Source organism: Corvus hawaiiensis, chromosome 1, assembly GCF_020740725.1.
Source record: "Corvus hawaiiensis isolate bCorHaw1 chromosome 1, bCorHaw1.pri.cur, whole genome shotgun sequence".
In the NCBI taxonomy this organism is placed as follows: domain Eukaryota; kingdom Metazoa; phylum Chordata; class Aves; order Passeriformes; family Corvidae; genus Corvus; species Corvus hawaiiensis.
The window spans coordinates 56,081,185-56,105,319 of record NC_063213.1 but is presented as its reverse complement, the minus strand read 5'-3'; the positions used below and the strand labels follow the sequence as shown (position 1 = coordinate 56,105,319).

Below are 24,135 nucleotides of genomic sequence, written 5' to 3'. Positions count from 1 at the left end.
TTCGCATGCAACTGTTTTTCTTGGTTTAATGCAAGAATATGTTTAAAAACCTGAACAAATGAAACTATTACTCTAAAGTGCCTGAGGCAGTAGAAAATTTGAACAATTAAACCAAAACAGATACTGTGGAAAAAGAAAAGATGTCTCCTCTGATGCTGAATCATGGGCTCCATGGAAAAGAGAATGCTAAGTGACCACTTTTAGAGGTTTAGTTGGACAGAGCATGGCTAAGTTGAACACATTGTGTTCTTACAAATTACTGAGACATTTTCCTGCAGACAAACTTGCCAAGTATGAGATATTTTTTATCGTAGGAGTCCTATATCCATCTCTGTGACCAAACTCCTGTTGGTTTTTTCAAGGCAAATAGATAAACATCCAGCTGCAAGGGTGCAGTAGGTAGATTTCAAGAACGTTAATGTGGATAATGAAATCATGGGACTAAATCTTCCTGCATGATCCATTGCTGTTTTCCTTTCTGGGTTAATTGAATTTGTTCATAAGAAAAATTCCATTATTGTAGTAGACTTGTTTATTAAAGACCAACTATTAATAATACTTAATAATTAGAAATAATAAATATTTAAATATTAAATTTCAATATTATTTAAATTAACATTATTACTTGTCATAATTCAAATATTAAGATGTAAATAATTAATCTTATAATAGTACTTAGTAATTTACTTGTTAGAGTAATTATAAATTTGAATTTTGCTAATGTAAGAAATACATCATTTATTTTAATAAATGCCTCTCTAGTTTAATTAGATGATTATCAGAAATTTCCAAATATGAATTTTTTGATGCAGTGTTCCAGATAATAAGTAACATAAATAATGCTTCAGCAGCATGTTGTTTATAATCTAGTTAAAGCAGTATGATGTACTTAGATTAATGCAGTTAAAAACAAATTTGGAATCAAAGAGGAGTATCTAATGAACCTATGCTGCAGCTTGGAGACACTGTAGGATGAAATGACAATACATTTTCCCCCTGTTCTGGAAAATTTGATCCCTGATATAGATGCCAAATCCAGCTTACAGTGCTTCTAAAAGGTAATTAAATGGACAACTTAGGTGTGGGCAACAATAGCTTGTGTTCTGAGTTGCACCATTTTGCACCATCTCCAGGTGGCCCAGCTGTAAAGTAGACTGAGCTGTGTGAAACTGCACTTGGTGCTTCCTTTTGTTTCTCATGCTATTGGGGATGTTTGTTCCCCTAAGAGAAGTGAAGGGACATAGCAACTCTTCACATGTGAGGGTTGGGGACATGCTTCTGCCATGTGAGCCAGTATATTTTAAACTGAAGAATGACAGAGACTGAGGTAGCTCTAACATTTTTTCCTGCAGTTCCAAAATTAATTAAGGTGATATGAGCTGGGAAGACAAAAAAAGTGTTTACATGAGAACTGAAATGTGCCTCAAACCAATTTATTCAGAATTCAACAGAACGAAAAGGACTGTGTCTATTAGTCTAACAGAAAATTCATGTCAGTTTGAAGGAGCACCTGTCTGCTTTCAAGTGCAGTTGTTCTATATTGTCCATAGTAGTGTCCGAGTGCACCAAAACTAGCGCAGAGTTGGCTTGAAAAGAAAAAGAGAACAGTACAGTTGGTACAGAAAGTTCTTTAATTTCAGGATTCTGGTACTACAAAGCATAAACATTTGTGTCAGTTTGAATTATATTGTCTCATTCTATCTCACTCCAATTCCACAATTTATAGAATGTTTTGCTGACAGTTTGTGGGGATATTTAAGAACACATCATGGAAAACACTTCCTCTTGTCTTCGAGTTATGTCCAGGCATCTACAGCTGATAACACTGTTCATGTATACCTCTTCAACATAGATATCTTTCCCTGTTTTGTCTCAGTGGAATCCAGCCTTTCTGCTTTTCTGAATTGAGGTTGTCTTTTTTGAGCAAAAAACCCCAGAATTTCACATGGTGTCTATAATGGCACAAATACTTTTACAACCCTAGTGGAAGTATTACTCTCCAATATGTGATGTTACACAACAGCTTGCAAACTTGCGAATCCTGTGATTAACTGTGGATCATCTTCATTACCAGTTTGCTATGGAAACATTGCAGGATTTAGCAATCACTTTTACTACTTTGTGTCTGAGTACTTGTACTTGCCATGTTGAATTTGAAAACTCAAGATCATTCCTTTCTCATTGGGCCACACTTCAGTTGTCTGTGTTGGTGATGTCTCCCAAGTTTGTGTCACAAATAAATTTAATTAGTGTATTCCTACCCTTTAAAAGATCATTAATGCAAATATTCAGTAGGTTTTGTCCAGAGGCTGATATCCAAGGAGGGGCTTAACTAGTACCTCTCCCTGCACATCAGAACTTCCTCTTTTAATGCAACCTGATGCAATTTCCCCTTTGCCAAGTTTCCTATGCACATTTCCACTTTTGTCCTAATTATCTTTTCAAATTTTAACTCATAGTTACCTAGTAGTGTCAATTTCACTTGCTTGGGTCCAATAGGATTTTTTCTTCAGAAAATCCAATTTCATAATAAACAAATCAGGTTGGGTTTCAATAAGATACCATGGGTAAATTGAATTCTCTTTTCTTTCCAAATGTATTTTGAGGCTGTGGAGATTGCCAAAACCAGCAACCTCTGTTTTCACTAATTTCAGTTTCTATACAGTCCTTCTTGTAGGCATTTTGCTTTGTCAACTATATTGTAATCCCTCTGTAATCTCCTGTAAAAAGTTTCTTTTTTTGAAGTGTCCTCTATATGCCTTATTTTTTTCCCATCCTCTTTTCATTTCTGTGGATGAAACATTTTTATTTGCCACCCTAACCTTCTTTGATTTTGTTGGGTTTCATCTGCAAGATTTAACTTAGTTCAACCTGTTGCAGTACTTATCTTCTGACCTCCAAACTGTAGCTTGCTTTCATGATTAATCTTGTTCATTTCCTGCAAGTCATCTCCTGGTTTTTGAAGTGATTATTCATTCAGTTAGACTTGAAGGTATTTCTTTAAAGTTTTGGGGCTTCTTTTCCTGTTCTGATGATGTAAATTTCAGATACATGTTCTTCATATTTTACTTGAATGATATGTGTTGCCTATCTTTGACTGTAATATTGACCTTAAAAGTTGAAGCCAACCTTACCTTTAGTCAAATCTATTTAGATGCATGACTGGACTCAAGAGTGCAGTGGAGAAGAAAGTTGAGGCTCGAGTACACATGATTTGAATGGTGATGTGACCAACCCTGATTGCTTATATGGCACCAGCTGTATCATACGCCTCTGGTGATGCCTTGTGCTCTTCCCCAGAAGGGCTCCTCAGAGCATGCTATGTTGAGACATAAAAAATACAGGGTCAGTGGTGTGGGCCTGCAAAAATTAGTCATGGAGCATCCACTGAAGTAGCCTTTTCCCAGAGCTATGCTCTATCAGGGAAAATAATCAGTCAAATATTCCAAATTTTCTGTATAGCCATATTCCTGAGTCCACTTGACCTTAGTAAATTCTTAAGTACATTTTCAAAGCCTGCTGTATTTTAAACATAAAACTTACATATTGATTTGATCATCTTTCTTTTAATTAAAGATAATCAACTCTTCATAAGATCATTTTAAATAGTTGCTTCTCAAGTGTTTGAAGCAAACTTCGAACCATTGAATCTGGGAGTACTTAAACATTCTCATTAGTAAGGCATTTGTTCTTTAATCTGTATTTGGGTGGTTAGGCCCCTGTGACGCCATGCTTGCAAGAACTATTTACATTTGTGGTAACATCACAGTGCTCATTGTTCCTTTGCAGACCTTCTATGAGACTTCTATCTAATCTCGTCAGTAGCTGTTTCATAACAAAGGGATGAGTGATGTAAATCACTGTGTATGCTCCCATCCTTGTCACACCATTTTAGCAGTCATATTTCTTATTCCAGCTCTTGTGTGTCCTTCATTTATTATTTAGTCTCCATGTATATGAGTGTCCAGTGTCTGTGTCCATGTATTATGAGTGCCAGTACTTCAGATTCCTTCAATTTCTTGGCCTTCATTCTTACACAGATTTCATATCGAGTCCCTTGGACAGATTTGCCACAGCCCTTTCACTGGGTGAATTCCTCTGTGTCTGCTGGTTTTATCGACATGATTACTATCTCCTTCCCTTGCTCTTGATCATTACCAGCTAGTACATTCCTTTAGCCATAGCTATATCCCATACTCCCGTTTTATACCTTATACAATTTTCTCCCATCATTTTTCCCCTGTTCCTTCATTAACAAGACTAGTTTTCAGCCATGCTGACCTCAGTCCCAGTTTATCTCCTAAATGAAGGTCAGATACTTGGGTTTGCTTTTGGCTTATGTTTAGGGCCCTAGGGAAGAATGTGCACGTGCAGATTGAGGTGGTTGTGTATGAAAGTGTAACCAGATGTCTTACATGTGCCTGCCCACTCCACCTGGTGTCTGACTCCTACCCTCCCAGTCTACGGTCCCTCTCAGTGGGTGGCCTCTTACAGACTTCATAGTCTTGTTAGATTTACAGGTGCTATTGGGAGTGTGGCAGGGTTCTCTTATACCATCACCTACTTATAGCTGGATATCTGTTGGAGAGTCTTTGTCAACTGGGGTTCTTGTCAAAGAGGTTCAATTGCAGGGAAAAGAAGCCAGCCCTTTGGAAAGTCTGCTGGGGGGTAAATAACAACTAGTGATTCTCTCTGGCTGTCTGTTGAAAGCAACTAGGGCTGCTTGCAGCGTAATGTGAACAGTCGCAGAGGAAAATAATATTGCTTTTTGCCAGGGTGCATAAACAGCAGGTGTTCAGATCTCCTTCATGTAAAGACGTTCATTGCATTCAGACTTGGCCTTTGATAGTTTACCAGCTTTGAAGGTATTGCACCCCGTGACCAAGAGCATGCAGGAAGTGGATGTCGGTTTGTCTTTATACATTCATAGATACCAAGGTTTATGTTTGTTTAAGTCATGACTCTGGAATTAATGGCTTCCTCAGAACCAGTGCACAGTGAGAGAAACTCTAGTAGGTCACCTCAGAGTGAAATGCTTCTGTCCCAAGTTTTTGACCACCACACTTAGGAAGTTTTCTGCTTTTATCCAGTGGGATGAAGATTCCATCTAAAGGAAGGTGAGAGAAGTGGAGAAGTGATCCTGTTTCCCTGACTTGCCTTCCAAGAGTTGTCCAGACTAGTTTGCCTCATGCCTGGAAGGATTATAGGACATGGGGTTATGAGGGAGAACCAAATACGAGTTTTCTGTCTGAGAGCAAGGGACTGACCCTGCCACTCATACCTGGACCAACATACCTCTCCTTCCCAAGAATAACCCTTCATTTCCTGTGTTTTGAAATAGATATCAAGACAACGGCTGTGAGAAAGGGCGATGAATATGTCATAAATGGAGGGAAGATGTGGATTACATCCGGGACCCAGGCAGACTGGATGTGCCTCCTGGCAAACACCAGTGAAGGACCTCCCCATCGAAATAAATCTCTCATATGTCTGCCAATGAATCTACCTGGTAATAACACAGGACTCTTTGTCTTCTAATTTGATTTTATTGATGTTTTTTGTATGCCTAATACAAGAAGGAAAGGTGCTTAATGAAAATATATTTAGAGAAGTTGTTCAGACACATTTTCATGGCAATGATTCATAACCATATAAAAGTAAAAGGATAAAGAGTTTAGAGATTTCAAACTTGGGAAATACCTCTCAAAACAAGCCTGGTGGGCTTGCTGAAGAGAATTGCATGCATTCTCAGAGTGTTTCATGGCTGTGCTGTGCAAAGGAATCTTTTCATGAGAGCACTACTACCAATTTGAATTATAAAAATGGTCTGAGAGTTAAATGTGGGCTGGAGTGAAAGATTCTTGGAAGTAGGGATTTGGTTTTGAATAAGACTAGCAATTCAGGTGAAGACATGGAAGAAATACAGCCTGGTCTAAGGGTACAAGTTTCAGTGGTACAGTCCACACAGTGTCTGTTCTGAGTAATCTGCAGACCTTGAAGAATGCAGGAGTGCTATATGCATAAAGAACATCATTCAGAGAGGATGCAGTTAAGATTGTGCTGGTGGGATCCTTTGCAGTTTTGACACCTGTGCAAAAGTTTCTAAATCTTTTAAGTTTTCACTCATTTTAATATTTTAAAATATGCAGTATATTAATTTATGCACTATATAATATATAGTATATTTTAATGTGCAATTTTAAAAATTAATGTTTATTTAATGGGATGAAACACTTGTTTTAATACTATTTAATATTTATTAAATCTAGAATAATGTCTATCAATGCATTTATTATATAAAATATTTATAGTCAGGGCTGTTTTTTTCATTCCATTCAGAGTATTTTACACATGAAATATATGCCATTGTTGGCATTTCACATGTAGGAACACCACCGTGGCAGTGAAGTGGATGTCTCTGTGTTCACTTAATGGATTAGACTGAGAACAAAACCCAGGTCTTCAGTGTTGCAAAAGAGGATGATGAGAGATTCTTAAGGGAATGTCTTTTAAGTGAATTTCAGTATGGGGTAAGTCAAGCAAGTGAGCTGCCTTGAGAATCAAGCAGATTCTGAGTGAGTTGTGAGCTTCTACAACCTCTGCTCATGCAAGACAGTCTTTGAATGGGAGCTCACAGAAGACAGACCTGAGCTGCTTCACTAGTTGTGGACTTCATCCTTATTGAGAAGTGATGAGTGAACATGTAACTCAGAGCCACAATCTCTCTGAATTTTCAGGTAAATTCACTTATCAGCCATCTGCTGAAAAATGAATGAAGTCCTTCTTGTGATTTTTCATGAAAGGGTCAGAATGCAAATGCAGTACTACTTCTTTGAGATCAGTCTTCCTAAAACAACAAAGCAGCTGACCCATGGCTGGTGGCAGATCAAATATACAGAAGTTTTCTTAGAGGTTTTCAGCTACTTTGCTTCCTACAAAAAGACGTGAATTGTCATAGCTCTAGGAGAGGGGAGATGTTAGATCACGTAGCCTAAACACAGACCTTCTTTACCTGCATTAAATAGATTTGGAGTCGAAAAATTGCCTGAGACACCTTAAGCTGATCTGCAGAAGTGTAGAAGTCTTCCTAGGAACAAAATTTGCACTCCTCAAAGTGCACGTGTTTTAATTCTTCTGTGATGATACACATATTTACCTCCAAAGGGGTCACAGTACCAAGATTGGTGACCTTTTGAAATGAAGTATTAAGACTGTTGATTGTGCTCAGTGGGTGAGTCATATCAGAAGTGAGATTTTTCAGGAAGCTCTATCTGGTTTGATACATCCTAAGGATGTCTGTCTGCTAAAGATTGTGCTCCATGGAGGGCAGCAGACCAAGGCTGTACAGGAAGCGTCGGGAGGACATCACCGAATGATGCACTCTCAAACGTCTGTGGATGTATGTGTGTCAAAGCTCAAAAACAGCTGCAATGGAGAGCAAATGTGTTATGTCTGACTCACCTCTGCAGGCACCAGCCTATATGACTGGGTAAAGAAGGATCCGTGGTGCATTTTTTCTAAAAATCTAAATTGTTTTGTACTTATATAGCATGGTGAACAAACAAAGAGGGAAAAAGATTACAAGTCTGAAAGTGAATTATTAACTTCAACAATTGGTAATTTATTGAAGATACAAAGTAGGATTTGCTTCTTCTAATTTTGGGTATGTGTACTCTCTAATCTGGGGTGAAGCAAATCATGGTCTAGATTTGACAGACACTGCTGGCTACATTTCTCCTAAAGAGAATTTGGATAACAGCACTATGGATCCATAATACATATCCAAATTAGGTGAATACTTCTCATACAATAACAGTGTCTGAAAAAAGCAGCTGAATTTTTCATATGATGAAAGAGGATCTAACAAATTACATAATGTCTGTGTGTAAGGTATATAGACAAATTGCTTGCAGCCCTGATCTGGTAACTATTTGTCCTCTGAGTCCTCAGATAGAACTAGGGGAGATTGTAAGGGGGAGTTAATAAAGAGAAGAGCAACCAGGAAAAGAGAAAGATCATGTTTCTCAAATTGAAATCTAAAATGTGTCTGTTTCCATTTGTAATGGCACTAAATGGTGTCAGGAGAGAGCAACTGCCTTTCTCTCAAGATAGAATATAGGAAATAAAAGAGATTTTCAGAAGGCTGGAGGAATGGGAGAAAATGAAAAGTCAAAGACACTTGGGAAGAACTGCCCAGGCAGAGAGATACCAATCCATCTCAGTGATACTGGTGCAAGTAGCTCAAATGGCTCTGGTAGAGTGATTTTAGTAAGTCAGGTGCTTGGCCTTGTTAAATTGAGATTTGTGTGTTATTGCATGTGATTTATTTTGATTTCTACTGCTGCTGATAGTTTTACATTTGTAGTACCCCTTAGGAAGGGAAGGAAGACAAATGAAGGAAAGGGAGATTTTGATGCCCCCGTGGTGGCCAAAGAGATGATTATGTATCACTGTCTTCCACAACATAAAGCATGTACTAGCCACGGAAGGGGCATTACATGAGACTGATGCAGCTTGGTCTCCTTGTGGGTGAGAAACATGATAAGGACAAGTGAAACTGGTATGGCATGACAAAGGGGAATGCTGGAAAATTGAGCACACAACCCAATCTGGAAGAATTACAGATAGAAATCATTAGCACGTTTATCTCCTCTAACCAAGCCTGTAAGAGCTTTCTTCAATAGTTGTTGCTGTATGTGGATCTGGGAAGTTAACAACAGGATTGATTTAGCAATATAATGAACTGACAGCAGTTGTGCTTTCTCGAGGAGAGTCCTTTTAAACCACCCACTAACAAGAGCAGTAAGTGCATCTTCATATGGGTGAAGAGCAGTGATTGCATAAAGCCAGTTGGCTTTAGGCCACACATGATCTCTGTGACTCTCAAAGAAACCAAATAGAAGTATTCCAATGGGAAACAATGTTCCAGATTTCATCTGGGCTTGTAAATTGCTCAGTGTGTGGTTATTTAGCTCTGTTTATAAAATGGAAACAAACCACAAATGCTTTTTTGGCTGAGTACAAATTGCTAGATAATTTTCAATTCAAGAATCAAGAATTTTTATACAGCTGTCCTGATTTTATTCCTGCATTGACCACGTATCAAAGCAAGTCTTCCTAACACATAATCTGATTACAGATTGGTTGGTGGAGAAAAAATCTTGAGTGGAACGTGTGGAAGTCTGTGTGGACCTTATTCTTAGAGCAGTCTTGGCATTTGTAAATGCTGTCAGTATTTCTTCTCTGTGAAGAGATGAAAATTTCCGTAACCTTATTTAGTGCAGCCAGAGAGAGTGAATTTGAAGGAAATGACTGCCAACTCCTTCTGCCTGCAAAACGAAAGTAATTTTCACATGGCTGAAGGCCTCCTGTGAGTAAAAGTTGAGATGTCTGTATTAGTTCAGAAAATTGTGTTCTCTGAAAGCCACAAAGTATAGCAAGATACAAACAAATACAGAGGGACCACAACAATCTGTGTGGTGACCAACCAGCTTCTAGTGAGCCATGTCAGAGAGTAGTAGAGATTGAAAAAAAAATAGAATAAAGAGGAAAACATTGACAGAATACCTCCTCATCACAAAACTGGGTGGAGTAACATGTACGTGAGTAGTAAAAAGGTTTTGTTTTCCAGCAAAGATACATATGCTGATACGGAGGACTGTTTTGCTACATATATAGAGTTGTCAGATGTAATTAACATGTTTTGCAAAAATCCTTCTGCCTGGTTGTTGTCCTCTCACTTTTGAAGCATTCTTGATTTTCACCCTGAATATTTGAATTAGCTCCAGATTAAAAGGGAGATAAAAGCTGAAGACAGGAGAATTGCCACGGGAAAACAGTGGGTGCCTGTTAAACTCCCACGGCACAGTGGTAAGCCATGCTTGCATCTGAACTACAGCAAGAAAGAACTTGTAGCTATGAGAAACAAACAATGGGACGGAGTCCTGCCCAGTATGATGAGGTTACTGAACCCTCATGTGGCCAGACCTGAATGAACCAGGTTCATCTTCAACAGACCATTGCACGTGGGGTCAGAGTCAGTGCTGTGTAGAGAGAGGTCTGTGGGGAAGCAAACCCTCCTCACAAACATACACACATGAAAACTCAGAGTGATCCCTGTACCAGAAAAAAATCAGGGTAGGCTAGAAAGGGGAAGATAAATGAAGAAGAGAGGGAAGGAAGAGGATTTCCAGGAGGAGAAATATGTAAAATGTAGCTCTGTTTTTGTCCTTATTGAATAATTGTCTACTGTTTCATAGCAGTGCAGGCACTTGGAAAATATTGCTGAATTGAATTCCAGCATTTTATTATAATGCTAGATAAAAATCAAACATAAACACATAAATATTGCATTGTTTGAAGACCTGTGTGGAGTACAATTATTAGGACCAGTAAATACTTATTATTTGGGGAATAATGGAAAGTGGGACTTTTACATTTAAAGTTTCTGATTTGCTAGTTAAATAAAGTGAAAAAACCTTTTAAAATAGGATTTGGGCCATTTTACTCCAGAATACTGTTACGTTTTTCCTACAGGTAGGTTTCATTGTTGTCCTGGAACATACATCTGCAAAATTTTCTCTCTGAAAACATTGTACTTGTTCATAGTGATTCTATTTTTTGTGGTCTTTCTCATCCTCCTTTCTCTTCAGGCATTCATGTTGCTAGAAAGATAGACAAACTGGGTATGAGGTCATCAGACACAGCTCAGATATTTTTTGAAGATGTAAGGGTCCCCTGCAAAAACCTCATCGGTGAGGAAGGAAAGGGTTTTACATACCAGATGTTGCAATTCCAAGAAGAACGGCTGTGGGGAGTAGCCACTGGTAAGTCATCATTTGCGCTTCTGCAGCTGGGCAGGGACACAGGGGTCACTCTTTGCATGACTAACAGCACTTTTCTTTTCTTGTAAGTTACAATGACCTTTTAGGATCTGTTTTTGAAATCTGTCATAGCCTAGATACAGAAGACATTCCCTTTCTGTAGGAAAACCTGAAGCAGAAAATATTTTGTGAGCCATTGCAGAGGCTGATTTTGCCCTGTTTTTTTTTCTTGGTGATTCTCTGCAGATAAGAAAGTATGGTATCATGTTATGTCTACTACAAGTATAGTGCAAAGGCTATCAAAATACCAGCATGAAATAGAAGGATGGTGACTTTTCCTGTAGTACAGTGAGTTATGATGTTTATCATGGACTTTAGAAAATTAACTTATTGGCTGTGTAAAGAAGTGGCTCTTTCAGGATGTCAGAGCTTTGTTTTGCAGATCTGTTTTACCTCTGTACACTTTGGACATAAGTGGTACAGTACGACATTCATTTCCCTGCAGTTATGTTGTCACAGAGTTTGTTACTCAGAACTCAAGCTTACTCAAATCCATGTATTTGGGTTATATGGATTCTGGATATTCCAGGAAACCAGATCCAAGTCTGGATTGTCTATTTTCAACCTGCAAACTTTCTCCCTATTCCCCAGTGTTTGCTTCTTCAAGTTAAATATAATGTGGTTCACTGTAAGAGGATTGGTCCTCCTTCGATTCCAGGGTTGTCTAAATAATGTCACTGTATTCATGCTCTTGTGCATTCCCTGTCTGCCACTGTCTGTGTGTGGCTGGGGAATTGAGAATTCCTAAGAAGTGGTGTTTTGATTCAGTGAACAAATAAAAAAGCACTCACTGTTTTGCGTTTATCCCAGACCAAATATTTTAGAGTTCAAATGCCTTTAAAAAAAAAATCTTTTTTTGAGACAAAGTTTTTAGTTCAGCCTGAGATAAACAGTACATGTGAGAGTAGTTTTAGCAAAGGACAGGAGGTTACACTTGCCAAGGATATCACTGCAGACACAGGCAAGCAGGAGATGTGATCCTACCACTGCTTCTGCTTTAATTGAGGTGTACACAGGCTGCAAGGGTGTACGTTGTGCATTTTTATGCTCAGTTTGACGTCTAAATTAAACTAACCATCAGAAGCTCTGGGTTGCAGTGAGACTCCCCAGGCAGCAGAGTAGCCAGCAGCTTTAGTCATGCCCTAGGCGAAAGTGACGCGCACTGACAGCATCAATACACAAAGCCTGGCAGGTTAGATCACTCCTGCTAAAACCACGGGCAGCTTGGTACTGTCCAGTCTTGCACAACTGCCTGGCTGTCGCTGTGCTCTGCCAGGAACTGGAACACCAGGTTTCAATTCTTTTTTTTGTCCAAAACAACGCAGCAGGAGCAGGTGAACTCTTGCCCTGGATGAGCAGCCTAGGAAGGGCATCTCTGCTCGCCTGCTATGGCCATGCAGGGGCCATCAGAGAGTCTTGGAGTTCACCAAGGAGACGGAGCTGCCTTCTGCAGTGGCTACTGTGTAAACCTTGCTGGACCCCTTGGGCTTGCTTTTTTCCCACTATCTAATACAAAATGCATGAAAGCACTGGCAGCGGGGACAAGACCCATGGTTTGGGCCAAGCTGCAAACTTCAGAGGTCACCAATTGTGGTAAACAAGAAAAAGAGTAACCACTGTTCAAAAGGAAGCCCGGTAGTTGACAGGTGCAGTTTGTTACACCACAGCATCTAGAGATGTTAACTTCCAGTGCTGCAAATGGTTTCACATATGTTCAACCATGACTGCTTTGCTGAAGGCTCAGATGTGGGAAATGGTCTAAGTGCCTTCAGTAGTTTCATGATTAAGTCTGCATGTTTAATCCTGGTCCTCACTTCTGCCCCTCAGCAGGACATTTCTGTCCCTTCCCATTTCATGACTGTGACATTTAAAATCGTCAATCTGCTTTTAAATGCTTTAGGAACCAGTCTTGGCATCCTCACTTTCACTGCTTCCTTTAACTTGGAAGAGGCAGTTGACTGCCATTCTTGTCTGTTTTTCCTTTCTGGGTGTTGTTTTCTGGTGTTTGGGGTTTTTGTTGTTTTTCTCTTTGTCTGGGAGCAGGGGGGGTGGTTTATGTATCTTTAGTTTCAAGTATCACATGCTCTAGATTACTTTTTGTTTATTAATTTCCTTCTTTGTGGCCAGTTTCTTCCTTCACCTTTTTTTTTTTTTCCTTTAAAATCTATTTTCAGTTTTTAAATATTTAAATATTTAAAATACAAATGGAAAACTAACTTCCTGGAACTGCAAAATCTGGTCCCAGGTGTGGTCTTTCCTTCTGAGTGACACATTTTCAAAGGCATTGGTCAAAGTCACTGTGTTTCTTGCTTCACTGAAAGAAAAGAGGTGCCACATGTGTGCCATGTTGTGACACTCGGTAAACACTGTCCATTTGAGGACCTGTTGCACTGGTCACAGGAAAAGAATGTTGCTATGGCAAAAAAAGCAAACAGTTGTTTTGTGAATTGCTTAACTTGGAGGCAAAGAGGGAGTTCAGTGTGTGTGAGAGAGCAGAATGGCACTTTTCTAATGACTTCTATCTGCTCCTGCAACCTCAGTTTTATGAGCACCATTGAGTCACAGCCAGTAAGCAGGATGACAGATCCTTTTGCATGGGCAACACACATCCTTAAGAGTCAGATTGCTCAGCTTAGAGCTCACTGTACGTCTCATTAGAGAGTAATCAGCCACCACCGAAGAAAAATATATTAATTTCCTTTTCTTTTCAGAGGAAACATAGCAACAAGGCAAAGTGTCTTTACAGTGATCAGAAGTTTCAAGTGGAAAAATATAAGTTGGATGGAGATACAAGGAAAGATTATTCTGCATTTGGCAACTTCAAGTGCTTTCACAATTCTCAGCTGTGTGGTAGATGTGTTCCTTAGGTTGCCTTAGAGTGACATTTCCTGCATGTGCTGTCAGTTGAAACCCATGAGGCTAAGTTTGTCTGAGGATGTGGGGAACATTATATAAAGAAAGGAAACAAATATACAGAAAATAAAAGGGTTTCCCTGCTATGAATGGCATTTCATTGTACTTGTATGACTGGCAAAGTGTTGTGTGCTGTTATCTTGTTGAACACAACTGTTGGCTGTCATGGTGTTCATGATGTGCTGCATTTTGGTGCTGTTTGTTACACAGCCAAGCTTTGCTATATTAGAGCTGTGCTCAGAGCTCTGAATACCTGTCGTCACATCACAGAATGGTTTGGGAAGGGAGCTTTAAAGTTCATCACATCCAACCCCTCCACCATGGGCAGAGACACCTTTCACTAAACCACGTTGCTCAAAGCCCCATCCGTCCTGGCCTTGAACATGTTCAGGGAATGGACATGTCATGGGGCATCCACAACTTCTCTGGGCAACATGTTCCAGTGTCTCACCACTGTCATCATAAGGAATTCCTTAGAACCACAGAATGATAGAATGGTTTGGGTTGGAAGGGACCCTAAAGATCATCTAGTTCCAATTCCAAAACATTCTTCCTTATGTTCAATCTAAATCTACCTTCTTTCAATTTAAAACCAGTCCCCCTTGTCCTGATACTACAGGCTCTGGTAAAAACTCTGTCCCTATCTTTCTTATAAGCTCCCTTTATATATCAAAAGGCTGCAATAAGGTGTCCCCAGAGCCTGCACTGCTCCAGCCTGAACAACCCCAACACTCTCCGCCTGTCCTCATGGGAGAGGTGTTCCAGCCCTTTAATCTTCAGGACTCTCCTCTGGACCTGCTCCAACAGATCAATGTCTGTTTTGTACTGTGGGCTGCAGAGCTGGATGTAGTACTCCAGATGGAGTCTTGGGAGAACAGAGTAGAGGGAGAGAATTACGGCCCTTGACCTGATGGCCTCTTTTGAAGCAGCCCAGGACTGTCCTTAGATATCCTCAAATGACAGTTCCTGAAATAAGAGGGCAGTGATGGCAGCTAAGGAAACAGGAGGATGGATCAGCAGCGGCAGAAAGGGAGCAGTGAATTGGAGAGATGGACCCTCTAAGAGCAGTTTTCCCAGAATTCCAGTCTGAGCCATGATGTGTGGTGACAGCCTGAGCAGAGATTGGCCAAAGCCTCTTCATGGTCTTTAGACCTTTTGCAAGCGGGATCTAAGCAGTTTCTGTCCTGTTTGTTCCCACCGGATCTTGCTCCTGCCTCCTCTTTGCTGTTTCCGATCTCTTTCCCTGGTGCTGGATGCTGGGAACCACACAAGCCATGCTGTGTGGTCTGACAGACCAACACAAGATTAACCTCTTGTCCTTATCCCTTCCACCTCCCTTCTGCTCTCCTAGCACTGGCAGGTACTGTTTAGTTTCCCACCCAGCAACTCAGACTTGGCTGTATTCTTCCCAGATTTCAGTCTAAGGGCAAGTAACAAGTGGTGCCTGTATACTCCTTGCTCTTTCTTTACATTTCTCAAGCTGGAGACCATAGACATACAAGTGAAAATGCTGTTGGTGTTAGACATGCTACAGTGTTGTGTGACATTGTCCTTTGGAAGAACAGTATTTCCATTCAAGAGATGTTCCTGAAAACAGAAATTTATTTTCCTGTCCAGAAGACTAGCATTTGGGTGACAGCATAGCGTGTCAACACAGAACAAATGAGGACATTACTGTATATGCTTTTCTGAAAAATAAGCATTGAGGTTAGTTGTATTAGAAAGGAGGGGAAAATATTTAGGGAAAGAAAAGCTGATCACCTTATGGAATGTGGAGACATCATGTGAAAACTGCTGCTCTTTGGAAGTGATGGTAAATGATCTTGGCAGGAGGCAATTGGTGGGAGCAGAGTCTACACAGGAGAGCAGTACAGAGATGAAATCTAGATAGCAGTGATCTTGAAAACAAAGGAAAAAGGTACATGGGACCACACCAGGCTCCTGCAAGGAATTGTCATGTGAGTAACTGGCAGGTAGGAAAACAGATACCATAGTAGTCCAAGGCTTGGTTTTATTTTGCATTTCAGACTCAGTTTTGTGGTTTAGACTCTAAATGCAAATGGATGTGGATATGCATATTTTGAAAAGGGAAACTGTGACCCTTCTCATCAGATAGATTTGTAAAATCATTCCCTGCTGCTCATCATAGTAACATGGGTCCACATTTGCCAAACAAAATTCTCCACATATTCTGCACCTGCTGTTACCCCAGCTACACTGCAAGAGACTGATAGCTTAGTCATTCACTTCAAGGCTGGTTTGCCTTGGAGAATAAACTTTTCCCTTTTTTTCTTGTTTAAAATGGGATATGTTTGTCAGTTTGCACAAAAAGAAGGTAGCAAACTACTACTTCTGCTTTAAAGCATCGTCTGCTGCCTCTCTCACCTGTTTTTCAGCAGTATCCTATTTTCATTCTATTTCCATTAGGAGAATTCTTTAATGTTTTTTAAAGTGGATGTGAATCTTTTCCTCTCTTTGCTGGGACCTGATCACAGAATGTAGATGTAATAAGCAGTCTGTCTGTGTTTCTTGATCTCAGCATAGGTTTCTGCCTTCTCCCTGAAGGCTTCCTTCAATTTACATTTCTACAGCATTCCTCACTGAGCACACTACACTGTCTGCCTTCAGATTTTTTTCCCAGGATTTTAACAAACCTTCAGGACACAGGTAGCATGGAAAGTAGGAGTTGCCACAAGCTTTTGCTAAGGCCCCAAATGGGACACTAAGCATAAAGTTTACCTCATCATGTTGGTGCTGCTTTCTATGACTCTCCCTCCTTCCAACCCACCTCCCTTCCCTCTCCTCCAGGTTTTGGCAGTTTGGGGCTCAGGTAAGGTAGATGTCGTCAAGGTACAAGGAGGTATCAGACTTTTCTCAGAATTGAAGCTGTACCCCAAACAGAGTGTACAGAACAAGTTGCTTTAAAAAACCTAATGTGTTGGTTGTACAATGTGAAAAAACCTTATTTTTTCAACAAGCGAAACAACAGATCTGGCTAAAATGATGTCTTGTTCTGTGCTTTGTTTCTTCAAGCCCTGACACCACTGGAAACTATAATACAAGAAACTATTGACTACACCCGCCAGCGGGAGGTGTTTGGCCAGCCTGTCCTGCACAACCAAACCGTGCACTTCCGCCTGGCCGAGCTGGCAACCGAGGTGGAGCTCCTGCGCTCACTGCTGCACCGTGCCGTGGGTGAGCGCCCACATCTGCTTCCCAGATGTGCTTCTCTTCATGCAAAGAACCTTGTCAGGCTAAAGGAACATGGGGAAGGGGTTGACTGCTTTTTTATCTCTTCTTTTTTTTATTAGCTCTCTATGTAGAAGGCAACGATGTGACAAAATTTGCTTCCATGGCTAAGCTAAAGGCAGGTCGTCTGACCCGTGAAGTGACTGATAGCTGTCTCCAGTTTTGGGGAGGAATGGGATTCACCAGTGAAGTTCTGGTGAGCAGGTTTTACAGGTAAGGGAGTGATGAAAATACAAAGTGGCTTTAAAGGAAATTTAGCCTCTTAAATGTCCTGTTACATGATCACCTACTTGAAAAGAGCACCAGCTCCTCACCAGCGTAAATGGTCTTGTTCTGCTTCGTGGCGTGTCACTGAAGTGTGTTATGGATACGACACCCAGTGCAATTAACTTTGGGGAGACATGTGTCAGTACTTACTATTCTTTTGCCAAGTCTTTGCTTTGCATTACAGTTGTGAAGTTTGAACTACCCACAGGTTAGCTTAAATGTCAAATGAAAGAAGAAAACTCAGTATTTTCCCTGAGGGTCCTCTGGTATCTGCCACAGAGTAGAAAAAAGAGGGAAAAAAGGGAGAGCTACCAACCAGTGACTTTTTTTTCTCTTTGCTTTTTGTTTGCTTGTAATCTTGATTACAATAACAGAACTAAAACCAGAAGCTTTCTTCTAAAATGAATGAAAATCATCTTTATCTTTTTCCCCAGATATGTGTGAAACTGGAGTTCCTCACTTGGCTTCTGCAGTAGTCTTTTCTGACAGCAGTCTCCACCCACTTAGTCACACTAGATACCATGTGAGATATATGAGAGATGTAATTGTTTCCAGCAAGTTGTTAGATCATTTAAATGGTACAGAGGCCTTTTTGAAAATTAATTGAAGTATCTTCAAGTTTTAGTCTATATCTACTTAGAGCAAAGTTCTCCCTAAGCAAACAGCTTTCTTGGTATCTGGCCCTAGTGTCTTATATTCTGTAAAAGGACCAAAATTGACCTTGCATTCTCTTGCCAGTAACAGCTTTCTGTTCAGCCCTTACATAGACAATACCTAATCCAAAGTTAGCCAAATAAGTGGTTCAGTTAGTTGAAGGTTTTGGCAAATGTGTCTATATAAACTGAGAGCAGAACACTTGAGAAAATCTGCAAAAAGCTTGTTTCTTCTTAGGTAGGTTACTTTTTCTGTTTTTAATAGCATTTTATGAACAAGAATGCTGTTGTGGTAAGTCAGAGAGATCCTCAGTGTTTTCTGACAAGTGGATTTCTAAATTTTCTTACAAAGGTACAGACTGCTTTATGATGGTGGTTTTAAGCCAGCTGTCAATATGATGGTTTTTCTTAGTTACTTTTTTCACAGCCTTATTTTAACAACTAATGGTCACGGATGATGGAGACATTAAGAGCACAGTAGGCAATCTGAATAAAATGAATCCCTGTCTTGAAGCACTTACTGTAAATGTCGTAGTCTGTACAGATTAATGTGTACCTGCTTTTACATAGCTTTAAGATTTCCTAGCCCAGTATAGTGATGTTAACTGTGAGCAGGGCTTTTCTGTGTGGATTCCAGAGCGGTTTCCAAGTATACCAGCACAGTGACATTTTTCCTGAGAAGACATCCAGAGTGTTTCCTCTTGGCGTACAAAGTCAGCTGGCTAAAGAAATGTATCTTTCCATCTCTAAAACAAACATCGTTCTAAATGAGGCTAAAGGCAGTGTGATATTTATACTCTGAATTTTCTATGAATCAGTAAAATTCCATCATTGAGTAACCAAAGGTCCAGGAAGGGACAAGGAGAGTTTTACCTAATAAAACACCTACACGTTCAAGTCAGAATCTTGTTAATCTGTAACAAGCAAAGCAGCAACTTCCCTAAAGCCGTTCTTTTTAGTACAGCAGTCTGAGTAACCATTCACGTCACTGTGATGTTTGTCCAGTAGCAGCAGTGTAATTGCACAGCAGGACATCTAGTCCTAGTGTACAAACATTTTTGTAGCATAATCTTTACGAAGTTCCCAAAGAAATGTTGCTTAGTCTTCGACAGATCAGGCTGTTACTCACTCCTCAAAGAACATGCGGCACAATGTATGCTTAGTGCATGAAGTCTCTGAATTTTAGTTATTAGTGTCAGAAGTAAACAGAAACAGCACAAAACTGTTTGCCAAGTTACTTTATTCATATCTGTCATTGAATCATTAACATTTTAAACTTTGTAGAACAACTGGCATTTCTTAAGTGCCTAATCTCTAGAAGGCATGAAGAGAGCTGCTTCACCATGTAGGTGCCTAGACTGGGTTGATTTTATATATGTAAATGTCTCATTTTCAGTTGTACAGATTCTAATAAGGAAAATAGGTTTTAAAAAAAAAGTTTAGAGCCCAAATATCAAAAGGTTTCATAGAAAAATACAAGCCAATATAAAACCCATAAAGAATGGACTTTCCAGTCTGTACCCTAAAAGCAGCATTCTGGAGAAGGAGAGCACTAACCTGGAGTCATGCTTGTTTATTTTTCTCTGTCTGAAAGGTTTTAAAGACATCATGAGTTGGCAAAAATGAATTACTGAACAAACCCATAAGCTATATGAAAAACCCTGTTTATAAGAGATCAGGGGAAAGAAACCTTTTAGTATCAAGTTTACTGCAATTTTTCAGATTTCATGAGTTTTAAAAAATTTCAGGTAGTGGTCCATATATTTTAATAGTAATTATGTACACTTCAATTGTTATAGGAAGAACTTACGTGGTCTTCTTAAAAGAGTTTGGGTTTTTTAATTGATTGTTACTAACTGCTAAACACCACATCTAACTGCTTCCAGTTCTTACAAATTTTACTCTTGTGGGCTGTGATGGGGAGAATGCTATCACTTCTTTACTCACTGCATTGTGAAAGACTCCAGAAAGCAGTAGTGAATAATACTGACTACTCATGTGAAATAGAAGTGTAAGTAGCATTGCAAATGCACAGCTGCAGACGAGACACATTTTCATTTTTCTCCTCAACCGTTGTGTAGTTATTGCAATATGAAGGTCTATCTGTAATTTAAGATAGTTAAAGAGCAAACTTCTGTATAGTTTTAAGTGGATTATTTTTACAAGTAATGTATTCCCATCTAGATTTTTTTCCTTCATGTATTTTAAAAGTCAGTTCAAATACTTTATTCCGTTTCATTCTTTATTTCATTGTTTATAGTCTTTCATTCTTTACAAAGCATGTCTAAACTTGAGTGAGTCTAGACAATTGGGGGATTTTAATCAGTTTTTTCTATTATAGAAATTTATGGTTGTACCAAACAAAATGAAACCTATCCATTTCTGCTGACAAAAAACAATTTGTTTTGAGGTCTGTAGCTAACTGCTGAGACAACACTTAATATTAATTCCTGTCATCTGTGAAACGAAATCTGCAGTTTCCTCATTTTTCTGCAGAGGCTTTGAGACAGATGCCTGTCTACCAGTTTGTTTGACTTTTATGAGTATCTTGAGAAGGAGTTTAGGAGATGAAGCACATGACATCTACCTTTAAGACAGCAAATCAAAGCAGGTAACTGTATAGTGGCGATTTTAATGTAGAGCTATGCCCCAGAGCAGCAGAGGTGATGTCCACGGCCTCAGCTCGACCTTCAGAATGTCCCTGAGGAGAAAGGGACAGGGTCATGGGAACTGGCAGGCACAGCTGTGGGCTGTGCCAGCCTGGTCAGAGGCCTGCTGCACTGAGTGGCACCAGCTCGAACTCCTCTCCTAGAACAAAGCCTCCTTCAGATTCTGCTTAATTTGGGCAGCCTATAGGCAATCTAGCTGAGTCTGAAGATGGAAGAAGTCACAAAATATTAGGCTTGAGTGTTCATCAGTACATTTTTTGGAGAAAATTCCTGCCAGGAATGAAACCTTAAAATAGTTAAAATCTAAAAATCATTAGTCAAGGAAAAAAGGGCAAAGGTTTTGTAATCAAGTGCAATTTTTGCTGAAAAGAAGCAGTTCTGGCTTGGGAAGCAGTGCTACTCTGAGCCACACAAACTTTGGTAAGAATTTACCAATGGCCTTCTAACCAGGGAAGCAGAGAGCAGCATCTCTGAGGGACCACTGCCATGAAGCCAGGCTGTTAGGGGAAACCAGGGCTTAAGTCACCAAAACTCACTTTCTTCCCCATGTCTGACCAGCACTGATCACTGCCAGAAAAGGGAAAGAAAATTACTTATTTTTGCAGGAGTTTGAAGTTTGGTGATGACACCTGCATCAAAGATCGTGTAGCAGGCTCCACTCAGGGTGTTTGGGAACAGAAAGAGCTTGTTCAGTTCAATGCCATATGGTTTTCCAGAGGAAAATGTACTGTAGAGCAGCTCCCAGAGCAGGCCCAGCTTCTCAGCTGCACGTAATAAATGGTACTGGAAGGCACAACTGCAAACACAATCACATTTTACCAGCTTGAAGCTACAGACAGATTTAGTGTGCCATGAGCTGCAACCTCAACACCTACATAGCACACTACAAGATCTGAAAGTTTCCTTGTGCTGTGAACAGGTACCTGTCCCTGCTTTATGGCTAGGGAAATTGCACACATGGGAGAGCTCAGCCAGCAATAAGGACCAGCCCTGATTTTCAGGAAAACTAGCACCAAAAGTTTTAGGGGCAGGGTAAGAGACATGGCTTAGCTTGTGCAAAACAAGGTCCAAATGGTGCTCAGGGTGCAGAGGTGTCAACACCAGCCAAGAGAGGAATGCTAAGATGCAGACTATTTTGGATTACACTACTCAGAAACACATTCAGGCTGTAAATTAGAGGTCTCTTAATCATTAGAACAACTTTGTTGTCTGATAGCCTTCAAATTAGGGTAGTCCAAGATTAAAGGGAGCTTGTTTTTTCTCCTTCAAGCAGTGCTTGACACATTTCTGAAAGCTGTATGACATGGTTCCTATGGAGATGGGAAACATGATTTGACAACATGGACTTTTTTTGTTCCTGTTGCTATGTAACTAGAAGTTATTGATAACCTGGGTTGAGTTTGGTTGGTGGGAATTGGCCCCTCACCCTCCCTCCTACGTGAAGTTTTTTAACTTGCTATTGAAGGAATTTTTGCTTTTATTCATCAAAAAGTGGATTAATTTTTACCCTTTACACCTTTTGATTTGGTTGAGTAGTCTTATAATTTACAGTCAATATTTCAGACACATGGAATTTCCCAAATGTAAGGGAACTCTTTGCAAGGAGGGTTTTAGAAGGACAGAACACAATAGTTGGATTTCTCTCCTTCCTCAGTTTAACTCCCCCTCTCTACAGAAAACAGCATTCAACAACACTCAACAAGTAGCTAAAGGTTTGGTCCCTCAAAATGACACCTTTACAAACTGCCTGGTGTGTTGCAGGCTAGTTCCTCATGGTCTTTGGTCATGGTGAAACCACCACTGGTTGGTGCTCACCTCAGCAAGGCTGCAGGTAGTTCAGAATGTGCTGCTCTGTCATGAGGCAGGAAAAAGGTGATGCAGAGATTAAAAGCAAAATGTTAATATGCCAGATCAAAAGCCTTTACAGCAGTAGCCTAACAATGTCCCTTACAAAAGCAATTAAATTATAGTATTTATATACATAGAAACATTTATGTGCTGTATTAATAATGCATTCTGGATAATAAATTATCAAATAAATAATAATTTATCAATTATCATAATAAAATGATATAAATTATCAAACCATACGCATACATTAAAAAACTGATATGCAAGTTTACTATGTCCTCTTCCCCAGCTTCCTTACAGAGTTTCTGGCAGGATAGTTAATCCCATGGTTCTGTTTTCTTAGGATGAAAGCAAGTTTCTTTCCCAGAATAGGGCTGGCTAGATTAAAATCATTTGAGTCTTTTGTCATCTTAATCCGCTTAAATTAGGGGAAACCTTCTGTCCTGTGTCCCCAGAGGAGAGATCAGCATTAGTCACCTGGCTGTAGATTCTGTAAGAAATATTCCTTATCTCACCCATAGAGACAAAAATATAATTGTCAGCAAATTCATAAAGATACACACAAGCACAAAACATACGAAAGGTGTTCTGGTTTTTTGAGATGTGTCTTTGTATGTGACAGCCTGACTTGTCTGTCACACACACCACCAAAGCCAGATCTCCCCACTGCCTATTTAAAACTTCATATAAACAAGCCCCATGTGTCCAGGATTCCTGCTGCAGAGGATTTCTATTGACATCACAGAGGAGTTCTGAGGATTAGTTACTTGCTGTTGCTACAGTGAAGATGCCAAATGCTGAGCATTGGCAGGGACTTTCTGCAGCTTGATAAAGCAGACAGCACTGCAGCAGTAAGAAGCAACCTACCACTGTTCCAGGTCTGCTGCCTTCAGCAAGGCCCATAGGAAGGTGGGGAATCTTCAGCTACTAAGTAGAGATAGTTTAGAAGAATTGTTCTGGTAGTTTTATTGGTGGTGGCTTTTTCTTCTCCCCAAAGGAGGGAAGAAATTTGTGAGTAAAATTGCTCAAGGCTGCAGTAGTTTGCACTCTGGCTAGCACAGGGAACTTAGGCAGTATGTTTGGGATGACTTCGTGATGGTAATGGCAGGTTTTAAACGAGTGTGATCAGAAATATCAAATCAAGAGTAAATATTCTTGAAGCAGCCATTCATTTTTAAAGCACAGAAGCTTTATAGACTATATAAAACTATACCAGAATACTATACAACACTACTATCTAATACTAATAAGGCTTTTACCAGATCTTACATAGCCATTAGGGAAACCAGGATTGGTTAGAAAACCTGAATGGAAATTGTACCCTTTCTGTACAATTCTCCAGTAATTCACGTGCTGGTTGACTCTTCTACCACAGTTAAGCAAATTTAAGTGCCGCAACGCTTTTTGCTGCTGGCCCTGGAAAAGCTCCCTCCCCTCTTACAGGTCAGCTGCAGGCTTAGGCACCTACAGGTTTGGAACAGGACCAGCGGGGGTGTTGTGGGAAGCATCACAGAGCACCTGCCCAGGAACCAGTGGATGAGGTGTTCTGCAGGCATCTGGCATTTGCATGCAATGTGTAAGCAATTCTGAGCAAGCTGTCCACCATCAGAACAGCATGCAAATGTTTAAATCTATCCTTTATATTTCTGC

The 24,135-nt window shown here is 40.0% G+C and overlaps 1 protein-coding gene across 2 annotated transcripts in view; it reads left to right on the top strand.

Moving 5' to 3' along the window:
- LOC125326837 (probable acyl-CoA dehydrogenase 6) overlaps window positions 1-24,135 on the top strand; it is an 81,180-nt gene that overhangs the window by 56,215 nt on the left and 830 nt on the right. Inside the window, exons 5-9 of one of the 2 annotated variants that reach the window (XM_048305398.1) lie at window positions 5,342-5,509; window positions 10,653-10,826; window positions 16,830-16,991; window positions 17,108-17,258; window positions 17,747-24,131. In XM_048305398.1, coding sequence (XP_048161355.1) covers window positions 5,342-5,509; window positions 10,653-10,826; window positions 16,830-16,991; window positions 17,108-17,258; window positions 17,747-17,756 — 665 coding nt within the window. In that variant the 3' untranslated portion in view covers window positions 17,757-24,131. Of the gene's footprint in view, window positions 1-5,341; window positions 5,510-10,652; window positions 10,827-16,829; window positions 16,992-17,107; window positions 17,259-17,746; window positions 24,132-24,135 lie in introns of those variants that run through there. The other variant, XM_048305391.1, reaches the window with a different exon arrangement.